Consider the following 13,922-nt stretch of genomic DNA (forward strand, 5'->3'; position numbering starts at 1 on the left):
ACATTAAACTAGACAAAGTCGATGACACTCCTTAGGACCCCTTTATAATTGACAGTAATGACATTCAAGGACCCTGTGACAACGGACTAAGTTAGTGACACTATTCAAGAACCCAATTACATCCAGACAAGCAAATGACACACCTTTCTAAAAGATTTTTCCACCAAAGTTTGTTAGAATGTTTGTTGTACAAACGTTGCACTGTATATAGATATAACATTGGTATCTAATTATATCAAAATAGGCTCAAAACAGAAAAAGAAATTCACAAAATTTATATGTTTATTTGTAATGTAGAAAATCAACAGACGACAATGGTTAATCAGTCGTAAGAAACAAATCACATGAACAAAAAAGAATATTGTAGCACAGGTATATTCAGTAAGTCATAACACTTTTCCATAGTTAAGAGAAAGTAGAAACACTTGATAAACTTTTAGTGTAAAGTGACATATTGTGGGTAGATGATGATGGCCACTACAAACATAGGGTAAATTATTACCATTTCTTGTGGTCAAACCTAATTGTGACCAGTATGACAAAGACCACAACTTCAAGGACTCGGACAAAGGACTAATGATTCAAAGTAGAATATTCTACCAATTGAGCCGAAGGGAAAATTACCCCTAGACAACTCAGTAACTGGTGACAAGATGGTTCATCAATCTGACAAGATTTGAGGTATTGCCTGTTGGTAAAACTTGGTTTTCCAATCATACTAAAAATTTGATACGCGTATTTAGGGACAATAGCGAATAATCGTGTAAAAATTCGAGAAAGATCCCTCAAACACTTTCTTTGAGAATGGATGCTCAAGCACTGTAACCCGTTAAATTCAAGATGGCCACTCATCGGTAGTTTTCGTTTTCTGATCAGATCCAAAATTGTATATGAATAACTACCAAACTAGGGACCATGCACGGGGACTTTGAATAAACATTTGAGAAAGATTTTGCCAGTTCTTTCTGAGAAATAGCACTAACAAACTTATAACTCTCGAAATTCAAAATGGCTGCCTGTCACCCATGATGCCATCTGAATAAGTTTTTCCAATCTCACCCAAAATTTGTCAAGCATAACTATGGACAATAGGGAATTTTCTTGTGAAATATGAAAAATATCCCTCCTGTACTTCCTGAGATATAGCATAATCAAGAATTGGGTAAGGTTAAACGGAGAGATGGACCAAGGGCAATTTGAACAGTCCCCCATCATCAGATATTTACATTTGCTCTGCATCCTTCCATTGCAATGCATTGAGAAGGCAAATGTTGTTGTGAGACTATAACATCATTTGCTATTGTAACGTCATCAATCTCTATTGTGACATCATGAATTTCATTTTGACAACACTTGATTTGCTGTTCAAAGAATTAACTGTTCGAAATAACTAAATAAAGTGTAAAACTACTCAATCCAAATGTAAATATAAATAATGAATAATTTAGCAAATATTGTTATGGTCCTATTTGTCACACATTTCTATTGCTGCCAGACTTAATTAAGTTTGACATTAATAATGTGTGTTATAGGACCATAACAATATTTCCTAATCATTTTGAGGGCATGATCACTGGAATACTATAATTTTGGTTTAGAGTAGGAAACACAAGTGATATACTGCAAAATGCAAAACTTTGCACTTGATGTTTTGAACTCTTTCAACCCTGAAATGATGGACTAGTCAAACCTTTGAATTGGAAGAGTTCAAATGTGTCTTCAGGGGTGAATGAGTTCAAACAAATTTACTCTAGGATAAATTTCCCTTTATGTTATTTTAAAAGTTGCCTACATATGTAATTGCACAAATAATCGGTCAGTGTTGAAATTTATTTGATATAACGGTAGCGAAAATTTCTCGTAGTACAGTATACACATTTCATACACAGTGTATCTATATTTACAACCAATGCATTATTATATTTTCCACATATTCACATATCATTGCAGTAGCAATACAACAATAACCTGAGAATTGACATGTCCATCACAATTAGTACCTGATCATTAACAACCAGGAATAAAGTGAATATGCAATATGTGATTTAAAGATATACCCTAAAATCATGATAATAAGCTTGAATAGAGGCCTTGGATTCATTGCAGTCAAAAACATCTCGAAAAAATAAACCGTCTTTGAAAATAGGCCCGACTTGAAAATATGCATTTGCTTTCAGTTAAGAGCACATTCTCTCTGTCGGCCGAAACATATTTTAAAGATATTTATCTCACTGCATAAGATTTATTATTGCAACAATTTAACAAAAAAATCATTAAACAACCTGAGTGTATAATATTAATTTCTCCATATGAAAAGAATTATTTGAAAATAACCTATAGATTGCTTCATGTCGAAATATTTTTGACAATAAGACTGTCTTTAAAATAAGCCTGCTTCAAAAATAAGCCTAGGATTCTGTACTGAAAATGAAATAAGCCACTACTTGTTATCCAGATTTTCCGGCATTGATTTTTTTTCTTCGTATAATTACCTTAACAATATAAATTTCTAATAATAGACAAAATGTTTCTATCATAGTGATATCAACATGACTAATTTATCAACAATCATAACACAAGACATTTGGATTGATATGACTCGCCTGTGCCCCTCTTTAACCATCAATGCACATTACAGAGAAACTAACTTAAACGCAAAAACTTTATCTTGATGGAGATACTGACAAAGTCAATGGATCATGAAAAGTAGGCCGCATCCAGCATTTGATGCATAGGTTGAAATGTACTACCTAACATGCATCGATGGTCCAAGTTTGGTTGGTCTAGCACTTATACGTTCAGTGAAACTAAGTTAAATGAAATAACTTAATGTTGATGCCGCCATCGTCACCGTAAAAGGAACACCTTAGTCTCGCTTCGGCTACTTTGTGGCGGCGAGACAAAAATGACAAACTCTTGAATGTTATTTTTCTTGTAGTGCTGGGCTTAACTAATATGGTGAACGTTTGATCACCTATTTAATAAGGGGTAATTGGCCCTCACAGCTACCAAGTTCTTCACATGAACGAGTTGATAGTTGTGATTAAGATGAACGAGATATATTTGTGCCCTAATCTTTTAGTTGACATACTTCACCAAGATATGATATTATCATCTGAAGAGTTTTTAGCATACAACACCATTTGATTTTAAGATTCATAGAAAAAACAAGAGGCCCATGGGCCTTATCGGTCATCTGATATATTTATACAGAGAGTTGATTTTGTTTTTAACATTAACAGAAATATTATTCAAAGTGAAAAAAAAACAATTAAACAACCTTTTTCAATATCTAGCATACATATTTAAGACTGAAAAGTATTTGAAACTAGCACCTCTGATTCTAAACAAGGAAAATGAATAAATTTTAGCACACTGACTCCTTTGACCCCACCCAACAGCCCTTGGGGGTAAGGCTGGCTCAAAATGTTCAAAGTATCAAACTGTCAACTCAGGGTTATAATTCCAGTCGAATTATTAACATGTAATATTCCAAGTGTCATTATAAACCATAATAAATTTTGCCCCCTCCCCTCCTTCCCCAGGGGGTAAACGTGAAACCCTAGGGTCATAAACCTTAAGACCCTTCCATCTATGAAGAGTGTTTGATTCTACAATATCTGGGTCTTGAGAAGAAGATTTTTGAAATTTCAGTCAATTCGACCCTTTTTGGTCCCACCCATCAGCCCGGGGGGGTCAGTCAGTGCTGATATGTACATACCATCAAACTGCTATCTAATACTGATAATGCTAACCCAAATTGAATTACTTCAAATGGAAACTAAACAAATGTTTGGCCAAAATGTGATTTCCCTATATAAACTATAGTAAAGTTTACCCCCTCCCCAGGGGTAAACGTGAGACCCCAGGGTCATGAAATTCATATTTTGGTTAAGCACCTTGACTCATTCACCCCTGAAGACACATTTGAACTCTTCCAATTTTAAGGTTTGAATAGTTCATTATGAAAGTTCAGGGGTGAATGAGTTATGACCCTTCTATCTAGTGAAGAGTGTTTGATTCTACCATATCTGGGTCTTGAGAAGAAGATTTTTGAAATTTCAGTCAATTCAACCGTTTTTGGCCACACCCATCAGTCCAAGGGGGTCAGTCAGGGCTGATATGTGCATACCATCAAACTGCTATCCAATACTGATAATGCTAACCCAAATTGAATTACTTCTAATGGAAATTAAACAAATGTTGATCCAAAATGTGATTTCCCTATATAAACTATAGTAATGTTTACCCCCTCCCCAGGGGTAAACGTGAGACCCCAGGGTCATGAAATTCATAATTTTGGTTAAGCACAGCAAGACCCTTCCATCTTTGAAGAGTGTTTGATTCTACCTTATCTGGGTCTTTGAGAAGAAGATTTTTGAAATTTCAGTCAATTCAACCGTTTTTGGCCCCACCCATCAGCCCCGGGAGGTCAGTCAGGGCTGATATGTGCATACCATCAAACTGCTATCCAATACGGATAATGCTAACCTAAATTGAATGACTTCCAATGGAAATTGAAAAAATGTTAGTCAAAAATTGAGATTTCCCTATGTAAACTATAGTAAAGTTTACCCCCTCCCCAGGGGTAAACGTGAGACCCCAGGGTCAAGAAATTCACAATTTTGGTAAAGCACCTTAAGACCCTATCATCTATGAAGAGTATTTGATTCTGCCATATCTGGGTCTTGAGAAGAAGATTTTTGAAATTTTAGTCAATTTGACCCTTTTTGGCCCCACCCCTCAGGCCCCTGTGGGCTGAGGACCAAATCAGCCGCTATTTTTGTTGACCTTTGGCCATGGAAGGTTTTTACAAAATTTCATTGACATTGGTTCAGGGGTTTTGGAGAAGAAGTTGAAAAAGTAAATTGTTTACGGATGCACACAGACGGACAAAAAGCGATCGCAATAGGTCACTTGAGACTTTGTCTCAGGTGACCTAAAAAAAAAACGAGATTGTTTACAAATATGCAAATTTATTATGTGGTGGCCCTCTTACCCATCAACCCAACCCCCATAACACACTATTTCATTTTAATATTCCTAGATAATAAAAGAGAGATTATTTAAAAATATGCAAATTTATTATTTGTTGGCCCCTTTTAGCTACCAACCCAACCCAGCTCTTTCAGGAACCCATATTTTACAGATTCTTGCCCTTCCCTCCCCTAAAGAACACCATCAAATTAGAATAAAATTCATGAATTTGTTCTTGATATATATCAGAATTAAAAAACAAAATTTGATCTAATTTACCAAATTAACCTGCATCAAACGACAATGAATTGCATTTGAAACTTGAGATTTGAAGAACTTTTTTACATGGAATGATTTCATCTTAATCTTAAACTTCCCTCAATAACAATATTCTACCTATAATGAGCACATATATTACATTAATCCACATTTATGAACTTATAATGAGATCATATTGAATTTATAAAAAAAATCCAATTAAATGTCTGATCTTTTCAACTGACACATACCACCCAAACACATTGGTCCTGGTCAAGTGGACATCATAATAATGTTTGTAGCTGTAGATACATGCACTACATTCTATAAATAGCATAATATTTACAGCAGTGAGTTAAAACAGCTGATGGAATGAGTAAACCTTACATCAGCAATTTATTTTGCTTTCTAAAGGTTATCACAGCTAATGTGGAGTGAGTGGAATATTTACATCAGCAATGTTTTTCTTCTTTACAAGTTAACAAAGCTGATGAAGTCAGTGAATATTTCATCAGAAATGTTTTTGCTTCACAACAGTAAACACAACTGATGGAGCAAGTAGAAAACTTACGCCATCACTTTATTTGAATCAAAACAGTTGATGTAATAAGTCTTTTGATTTTGTTTTTGCAATTCCAACTGTTGGCAGATTTGAGACAAAAACATTTCAACAAGTTTAAATATAAAAACAAAACAAAATTACCATCCAACAATTTGATCTTTTATAAAATCCTTCAATTTATCACTTCAACCTTATACCACTTGCCATGAATTTCATATTTATATTAACACATTACATACATGTATATACCGGGGACGCTAACTTCACTCAAACTATCATTGAATATCTCACCTATACAATTCACCCACTGCCTGCTTTATTGTTTATATACAGTATACATATAAACAGATATATATTTGAAAAACATATCACAGTTCAATATTTCGTACGTAGGTTGTGACCTAAAGCTATATACAGTGTTTCGCACAGACGTTTAACTATGAAATTCAAGGCTTCTTTGGCCCTTTTGAACTGCCCTTTTTTAGTAAATATAAGACTTAAAATCTGCTCCCGTTTGGAAATGCTCAGAATATTTAGACCCAAATGTGTAACCGTGATTCCTCTAGATTCATCATACAGACACTTAGCAACACTAAAATCTAAAACTGGTTGGCGTCCGAAAAATCTTGAAATAAACTTATTAGAAACGTTTAATTCATATACATTTGTACAGCCATATTTTAATGATTACTCACTCAAATTCAAGTTAAAAGACGTTTTTTTGTGTAATTTAGGGGCTTTAAGGGCCTTTTCGATTTTTCAGGCTTTTAAAGGCAACCCTTGTTTTTTAGGGCATTTTCAAGGCCTGTAGAAACCCTATATATATAAAGAATAACCTTTGTATGAGTGATTTTTTTCCATTCCTTTATCAAGAAAACACAATTAAAATAGTTTGATATAAAACATAGGATTGCTTTGACTTAAACTTCATTTTTTCTTACAAAAATTGAAGTTCTATATTTAGAAAAATATATACTGCTTAGAACAAAAATGTTGTTCGATAAAAAAATTGGCCCTTCACTTGTACAATACATATTTTCCCATGTTCTTTTTGCCCGAGCATATATACATTGTACAATTACTTTACTACAAATCATATGCTTTATAGTAATGTTTGCTATCACAACACATTTTTCCGCAGTATGGAAGACAAAAATGGCAAAAGTTAAACTACGGCAAGAAATTCCCATTGTACGGTGAAAGTGGAATTTCTTACATGTGGAAATGATTCTATATGATCTACCACGTGTATATATATATATTCATGTGTGCAGAGTAACACCTCTGTATAATGCCACTCATTTTATTGCCACATTGTATGCTGCCAATGCCCCATTTTCTTGTTTTCTTAAGAATTTCTTTATACAATCCCCTCAATTTATTGCCAAAGCCATCTATAATGCCAAAATTACTCTAGATAAAATGGTGGCAATATAACAAGGTTCAACTTTAAATTTTTGCCCCAAACTTTTTACTCGTCAGGAAAAACATGAGCATTTCCACACAGCATTTTTCTCTTTTTTACAGTATCGTATCATAGTTAAGTCAAAAATATATATATATATATTGGTAACACTTTTAAAAGAAAACATATATCGCATATTGAAAAAGAATAAGTGCCACTTTGTTCTTACATAACAAACAATTTACTCATTTAAATAACATGTTTTTCATTGTAAAAAAATTGATGAGTTAAAGCATCAATATTTGCCCTAGAATGTATTGCCATGCAACTAAAATAAAGGCAATGGATTAACAATAAACAGCATGATTATAGTAAAGTTTCAGACAGAATCCTTTGATGTTGTAAGACTAACAATAATGTTACAGAGAATCAGGTGTTGAAATCTTCAAACTTTCGGAATCCTCCGTTTCCTTTCCGCGCCCGTACACATGTGACCACCAAGGCAATGAGGGAGACGAGGAGGAGGCTGCCAAGGACGATGGACACAATGGTCGCTGTGAAAGTATAAACGACAGAAAAGCTAATAAACTGTATCTGTCACAATGACGACAGTGGACAGAAATGAATCAATATCACAATGTAACTTGGATAGACAATGATTAACTTGTATCATCTAAATGGTGGTGTATACATGGCCTTTGATTTTGTCATTACATATTTCAAAGATGTAGAGAACGTATGTTTATTGAAAACGGAACCTTTCGAAGACAACATTTTGTATAGTCAATAAGAGTGAATGTGAAAGATGAACATGGGCACTATTAGAGATGCAACTAGATAATTGACAGGTCAGCGATGACCGGCCATGTGCCTTACTGACAACCCCAATTTATTTTTAGTAACAGTAACCTTGACCTTGACAGCAAAAACATATTACAATGTATTACCATGTCAAATTCAAAACATTTTGACATTTCGATATCAAGATAAGACCATAACCTTTAAGACCTTAGAAAATTGTTAAACCCTCATTGCTCATCTTCATTACACAGTGTATCACCATATCTAATTTCAGAAAGATCTCCAGAAACGAAAGTGAGGATGGACAGACAAACAGACAGACAGACAGACACTGTGATTACTATAGGGCATCCGCATCTCAGATGTGGGGCTGTACGATGTAGTTATCTTTGAAATGACATCTGTAACAATATAGGTTGCCCTACCCGTCTCCATATAGGGAGCCATTACACAACTTACGCATGTTAAGGATGTTTTTCTTTGCTTTTCCAGAATTATCTGCCAATCCACATTCCTTATTCCAGTCTGTCGGGATTTTGTCTTTGGTCAAATTGAGAAATGTGTCGTATGGACAGTCAGTAGTGCAGCCTGAAACACATCACAAAATAAACATCTACATTTTTATAGTATTCACCTTCAATACATCATGATTCTGTAGCTGGGTTTCTGTATCTCTGAAGCAAGCACATACATGTGTAAGTTTTAACATGGTAAATCCTGGCTTCTTTTAAGTTGAAAACTTTTGAAAGAATGACCTCAATTGTACGATGAAGTCAGTGATCAGCTATTCAGATGTAATATTATAGATACTGCTTTATGACCACAAGGTAAAATGTAGCAACACTCAAATATTAATATTTGTCACTCTTCTAATTTGTAACACTTTTTCTGATAAGATATCTTGACAGGGTTTATATTTCTATAGACCCCGCTCTGCCGCGCTCTATGAAAGCAGATGCAAGGGGAGATAAATCTCACACTAGAAACTCTCTGGGTAACAACAAAGATGGTGTCCGACACACTCAAGCATTAGAGGTTTGCCAATCATTCACATGATGAAATAGCCGACAAGCAATCGAAAACGACAGCAAATTCAGCAAAACAGGCAATGAAGGGGCCGCTGGGGTGATTATAACAAAGATGATTGTGTATTGTCCGAAATATTGCCGAAAAGGTGTCCGGTAGGGGCTATTTTGGTAGCAGTCAGGTACAACTCAAACTCACAAAGTGACTTATAATTTTGCAGAAAAGTAATAAAAGATTGTCAGGGTGACAAATTCGTTATCTCTGGGTTAGGAGGGGTCTTCAGGCTGATAGACCCCTTTGGTCTTTATAGACTCTTCACCTTCAGCTATGGGTCTATAAAGACCAGATTGGGTCTATGAGCCCGTAGACCCCTCCTTACCCAGAGATAACTCATAATATATACATTTATTATGCGATATAAAACAATAACACCATAGTAAAGATGATCAGGTTGATACCCGATTGTTGTCCTCTGCTTCAGTCACTCAGACCACAGTTGTGGTATTTTGTCTGTTTTTCTGAGATGGTCAGAATAAGGGAACTATTGTCTGCGGAAGCCTCAGAGCTGTTATATTGATCAAATATACCAGTACCGTAAATGTGCACGTAAAGTGTTTTTAGGTACAGTTGTGTGACCGCAAGACGCATCAAAAATACCGTGCGCACACCGTGCATACATCGTTCACACACCGTCCGCACAACTGTGCGATTTAACAATCGTTCGCCCTGTTGTGCGCTTTTATTCGCACATCTGTGTGATTTGGTACAATTTGTTGATCAATATTACGGAATGAAAAGAATACGAAAGGCTCGTATGCAATAATGTAAACTGTATATATTACTATAATTTCTCATCACAATAACTAAGATTATGTACAATTTTACAATGCGTGTTACAGTGACCGTAAGACTGTCAAGAATGGGTTTAGTTTCTAGGTAACAAAACAGGTAAATAACAATTTGATGAGTGACCAGAGTTTTACCTGGCCTGTGCCTGACACATAGAGCTGATAAGTGATATATGCTGTATGACCGTTATGAAAACACAACTGGATGTTAAGTATTTGTTATTTGCATTCGTTTTGGTCTATAGCTCCCCTTCACCTGGTTTTCACACCTTGGCGAGTTACGTAAGTGCCCCGGGCGGGGGATAACTACGGTCTAGGTACAGGTACAAAGTGGCTATGTTTACCTGTATTGCCGAGACTGTGTTGTAATTTTACATGTGTCGATTTAGGTTATTTAAAAAACACCGAAAACATCGTTTCTAAATTTAAGAAAGCATAGAGAGAAAGATAAGCTTATAGATGCAGCTAGAATAATTATAGACACATATTAAATAATCAAGTTCATGTGTTTAAACACATGCACGAAACAGTATTTATTGTTAAGGCATTCCTCAATTTACACCAACCACGATTGTTATCGCACAACATTCGCTCATCGTCCGCACAAATGTGCGCAAGCAATGATTGTCCAATTTTTTATCGTTCGCACTTCGTGCACATATCGTTCACAAACCGTGCACACATCGTGCGCACACCGCACATCGTGTAACGTTGTGCGATCCCACAACTGTAAATATTGTCATGTCAAAAAGGGGGTGCGCACTATACGCAGGAACAAGCCATTCTTGGGTTATCGTTCTCAAGTTTCTGGTCCGCCATATTGGATAACCTCCCTTCAAATAGTTTTATTTGGAGTCGTCGGTCATATATATGATAAGAATGAAGATTAAAAGACAACAAATAGTGAAATTCTTTGGCGACACAATTTTTACCTTCTCTTAAATGATTAAAATCGGTAATCTGTGGTGATGACTGCTGATTTGGCGTCAAACACTAGCTGTAATATGTGGTCATTCCCATATCATAATATTATTATATAAGCAGAGAAAAAAAATCGTTCGAAAGACAACTAACACAGAAAAACACACTTGTGCTAGCTAATTTTCATTCAATCTCCTAATCTATTTTTGAAAAGAAGTTAAAAACTTAAATGGCTGTTCCTTACCTGGTATGGTCAGTTTGTAGACTGTATTTGCTGCCCCTTACCTGGTATAGACAGTTTGTAAACTGTATGTGCTGCCCTTTACCTGGTATAGACAGTTTGTAGGCTGTATCTGCTGCCCCTTACCTGGTATAGACAGTTTATAGGCTGTATCTACTGCCCCTTACCTGGTATAGTCAGTTTGTAGGCTGTATCTGCTGCCCCTTACCTGGTATAGACAGTTTGTAGGCTGTATCTGCTGCCCCTTACCTGGTATAGTCAGTTTGTAGGCTGTATCTGCTGCCCCTTACCTGGTATAGTCAGTTTGTAGGCTGTATCTGCTGCCCCTTACCTGGTATAGTCAGTTTGTAGGCTGTATCTGCTGCCCCTTACCTGGTATAGTCAGTTTGTAGGCTGTATCTGCTGCCCCTTACCTGGTATAGTCAGTTTGTAGGCTGTATCTGCTGCCCCTTACCTGGTATAGTCAGTTTGTAGGCTGTATCTGCTGCCCCTTACCTGGTATAGTCAGTTTGTAGGCTGTATCTGCTGCCCCTTACCTGGTATAGTCAGTTTGTAGGCTGTATCTGCTGCCCCTTACCTGGTATAGTCAGTTTGTAGGCTGTATCTGCTGCCCCTTACCTGGTATAGTCAGTTTGTAGGCTGTATCTGCTGCCCCTTACCTGGTATAGTCAGTTTGTAGGCTGTATCTGCTGCCCCTTACCTGGTATAGTCAGTTTGTAGGCTGTATCTGCTGCCCCTTACCTGGTATAGTCAGTTTGTAGGCTGTATCTGCTGCCCCTTACCTGGTATAGTCAGTTTGTAGGCTGTATCTGCTGCCCCTTACCTGGTATAGTCAGTTTGTAGGCTGTATCTGCTGCCCCTTACCTGGTATAGTCAGTTTGTAGGCTGTATCTGCTGCCCCTTACCTGGTATAGTCAGTTTGTAGGCTGTATCTGCTGCCCCTTACCTGGTATAGTCAGTTTGTAGGCTGTATCTGCTGCCCCTTACCTGGTATAGTCAGTTTGTAGGCTGTATCTGCTGCCCCTTACCTGGTATAGTCAGTTTGTAGGCTGTATCTGCTGCCCCTTACCTGGTATAGTCAGTTTGTAGGCTGTATCTGCTGCCCCTTACCTGGTATAGTCAGTTTGTAGGCTGTATCTGCTGCCCCTTACCTGGTATAGTCAGTTTGTAGGCTGTATCTGCTGCCCCTTACCTGGTATAGTCAGTTTGTAGGCTGTATCTGCTGCCCCTTACCTGGTATAGTCAGTTTGTAGGCTGTATCTGCTGCCCCTTACCTGGTATAGTCAGTTTGTAGGCTGTATCTGCTGCCCCTTACCTGGTATAGTCAGTTTGTAGGCTGTATCTGCTGCCCCTTACCTGGTATAGTCAGTTTGTAGGCTGTATCTGCTGCCCCTTACCTGGTATAGTCAGTTTGTAGGCTGTATCTGCTGCCCCTTACCTGGTATAGTCAGTTTGTAGGCTGTATCTGCTGCCCCTTACCTGGTATAGTCAGTTTGTAGGCTGTATCTGCTGCCCCTTACCTGGTATAGTCAGTTTGTAGGCTGTATCTGCTGCCCCTTACCTGGTATAGTCAGTTTGTAGGCTGTATCTGCTGCCCCTTACCTGGTATAGTCAGTTTGTAGGCTGTATCTGCTGCCCCTTACCTGGTATAGTCAGTTTGTAGGCTGTATCTGCTGCCCCTTACCTGGTATAGTCAGTTTGTAGGCTGTATCTGCTGCCCCTTACCTGGTATAGTCAGTTTGTAGGCTGTATCTGCTGCCCCTTACCTGGTATAGTCAGTTTGTAGGCTGTATCTGCTGCCCCTTACCTGGTATAGTCAGTTTGTAGGCTGTATCTGCTGCCCCTTACCTGGTATAGTCAGTTTGTAGGCTGTATCTGCTGCCCCTTACCTGGTATAGTCAGTTTGTAGGCTGTATCTGCTGCCCCTTACCTGGTATAGTCAGTTTGTAGGCTGTATCTGCTGCCCCTTACCTGGTATAGTCAGTTTGTAGGCTGTATCTGCTGCCCCTTACCTGGTATAGTCAGTTTGTAGGCTGTATCTGCTGCCCCTTACCTGGTATAGTCAGTTTGTAGGCTGTATCTGCTGCCCCTTACCTGGTATAGTCAGTTTGTAGGCTGTATCTGCTGCCCCTTACCTGGTATAGTCAGTTTGTAGGCTGTATCTGCTGCCCCTTACCTGGTATAGTCAGTTTGTAGGCTGTATCTGCTGCCCCTTACCTGGTATAGTCAGTTTGTAGGCTGTATCTGCTGCCCCTTACCTGGTATAGTCAGTTTGTAGGCTGTATCTGCTGCCCCTTACCTGGTATAGTCAGTTTGTAGGCTGTATCTGCTGCCCCTTACCTGGTATAGTCAGTTTGTAGGCTGTATCTGCTGCCCCTTACCTGGTATAGTCAGTTTGTAGGCTGTATCTGCTGCCCCTTACCTGGTATAGTCAGTTTGTAGGCTGTATCTGCTGCCCCTTACCTGGTATAGTCAGTTTGTAGGCTGTATCTGCTGCCCCTTACCTGGTATAGTCAGTTTGTAGGCTGTATCTGCTGCCCCTTACCTGGTATAGTCAGTTTGTAGGCTGTATCTGCTGCCCCTTACCTGGTATAGTCAGTTTGTAGGCTGTATCTGCTGCCCCTTACCTGGTATAGTCAGTTTGTAGGCTGTATCTGCTGCCCCTTACCTGGTATAGTCAGTTTGTAGGCTGTATCTGCTGCCCCTTACCTGGTATAGTCAGTTTGTAGGCTGTATCTGCTGCCCCTTACCTGGTATAGTCAGTTTGTAGGCTGTATCTGCTGCCCCTTACCTGGTATAGTCAGTTTGTAGGCTGTATCTGCTGCCCCTTACCTGGTATAGTCAGTTTGTAGGCTGTATCTGCTGCCCCTTACCTGGTATAGT

General features: G+C 38.0%; 1 protein-coding gene across 2 annotated transcripts in view; it reads right to left on the reverse strand.

Annotated features, from left to right (window-relative positions):
• Positions 1–6,700: 6,700 nt before the first annotated feature.
• Positions 6,701–13,922, reverse strand: part of LOC110463700 (lysosomal acid phosphatase-like) — a 29,942-nt gene continuing 22,720 nt past the window's right edge. For both annotated transcript variants that reach the window (XM_021518505.1, XM_021518504.1), the window contains exons 10-11: positions 8,463–8,591; positions 6,701–7,756 (exon numbers count right to left, since the gene is read on the reverse strand). In XM_021518505.1, the coding sequence (XP_021374180.1) occupies positions 7,632–7,756; positions 8,463–8,591 (254 nt within the window). In that variant the 3' untranslated portion in view covers positions 6,701–7,631. The remainder of the gene's footprint in view (positions 7,757–8,462; positions 8,592–13,922) is intronic.

Source organism: Mizuhopecten yessoensis, unplaced genomic scaffold (assembly GCF_002113885.1).
Source record: "Mizuhopecten yessoensis strain PY_sf001 unplaced genomic scaffold, ASM211388v2 scaffold10921, whole genome shotgun sequence".
Classification (NCBI taxonomy): domain Eukaryota; kingdom Metazoa; phylum Mollusca; class Bivalvia; order Pectinida; family Pectinidae; genus Mizuhopecten; species Mizuhopecten yessoensis.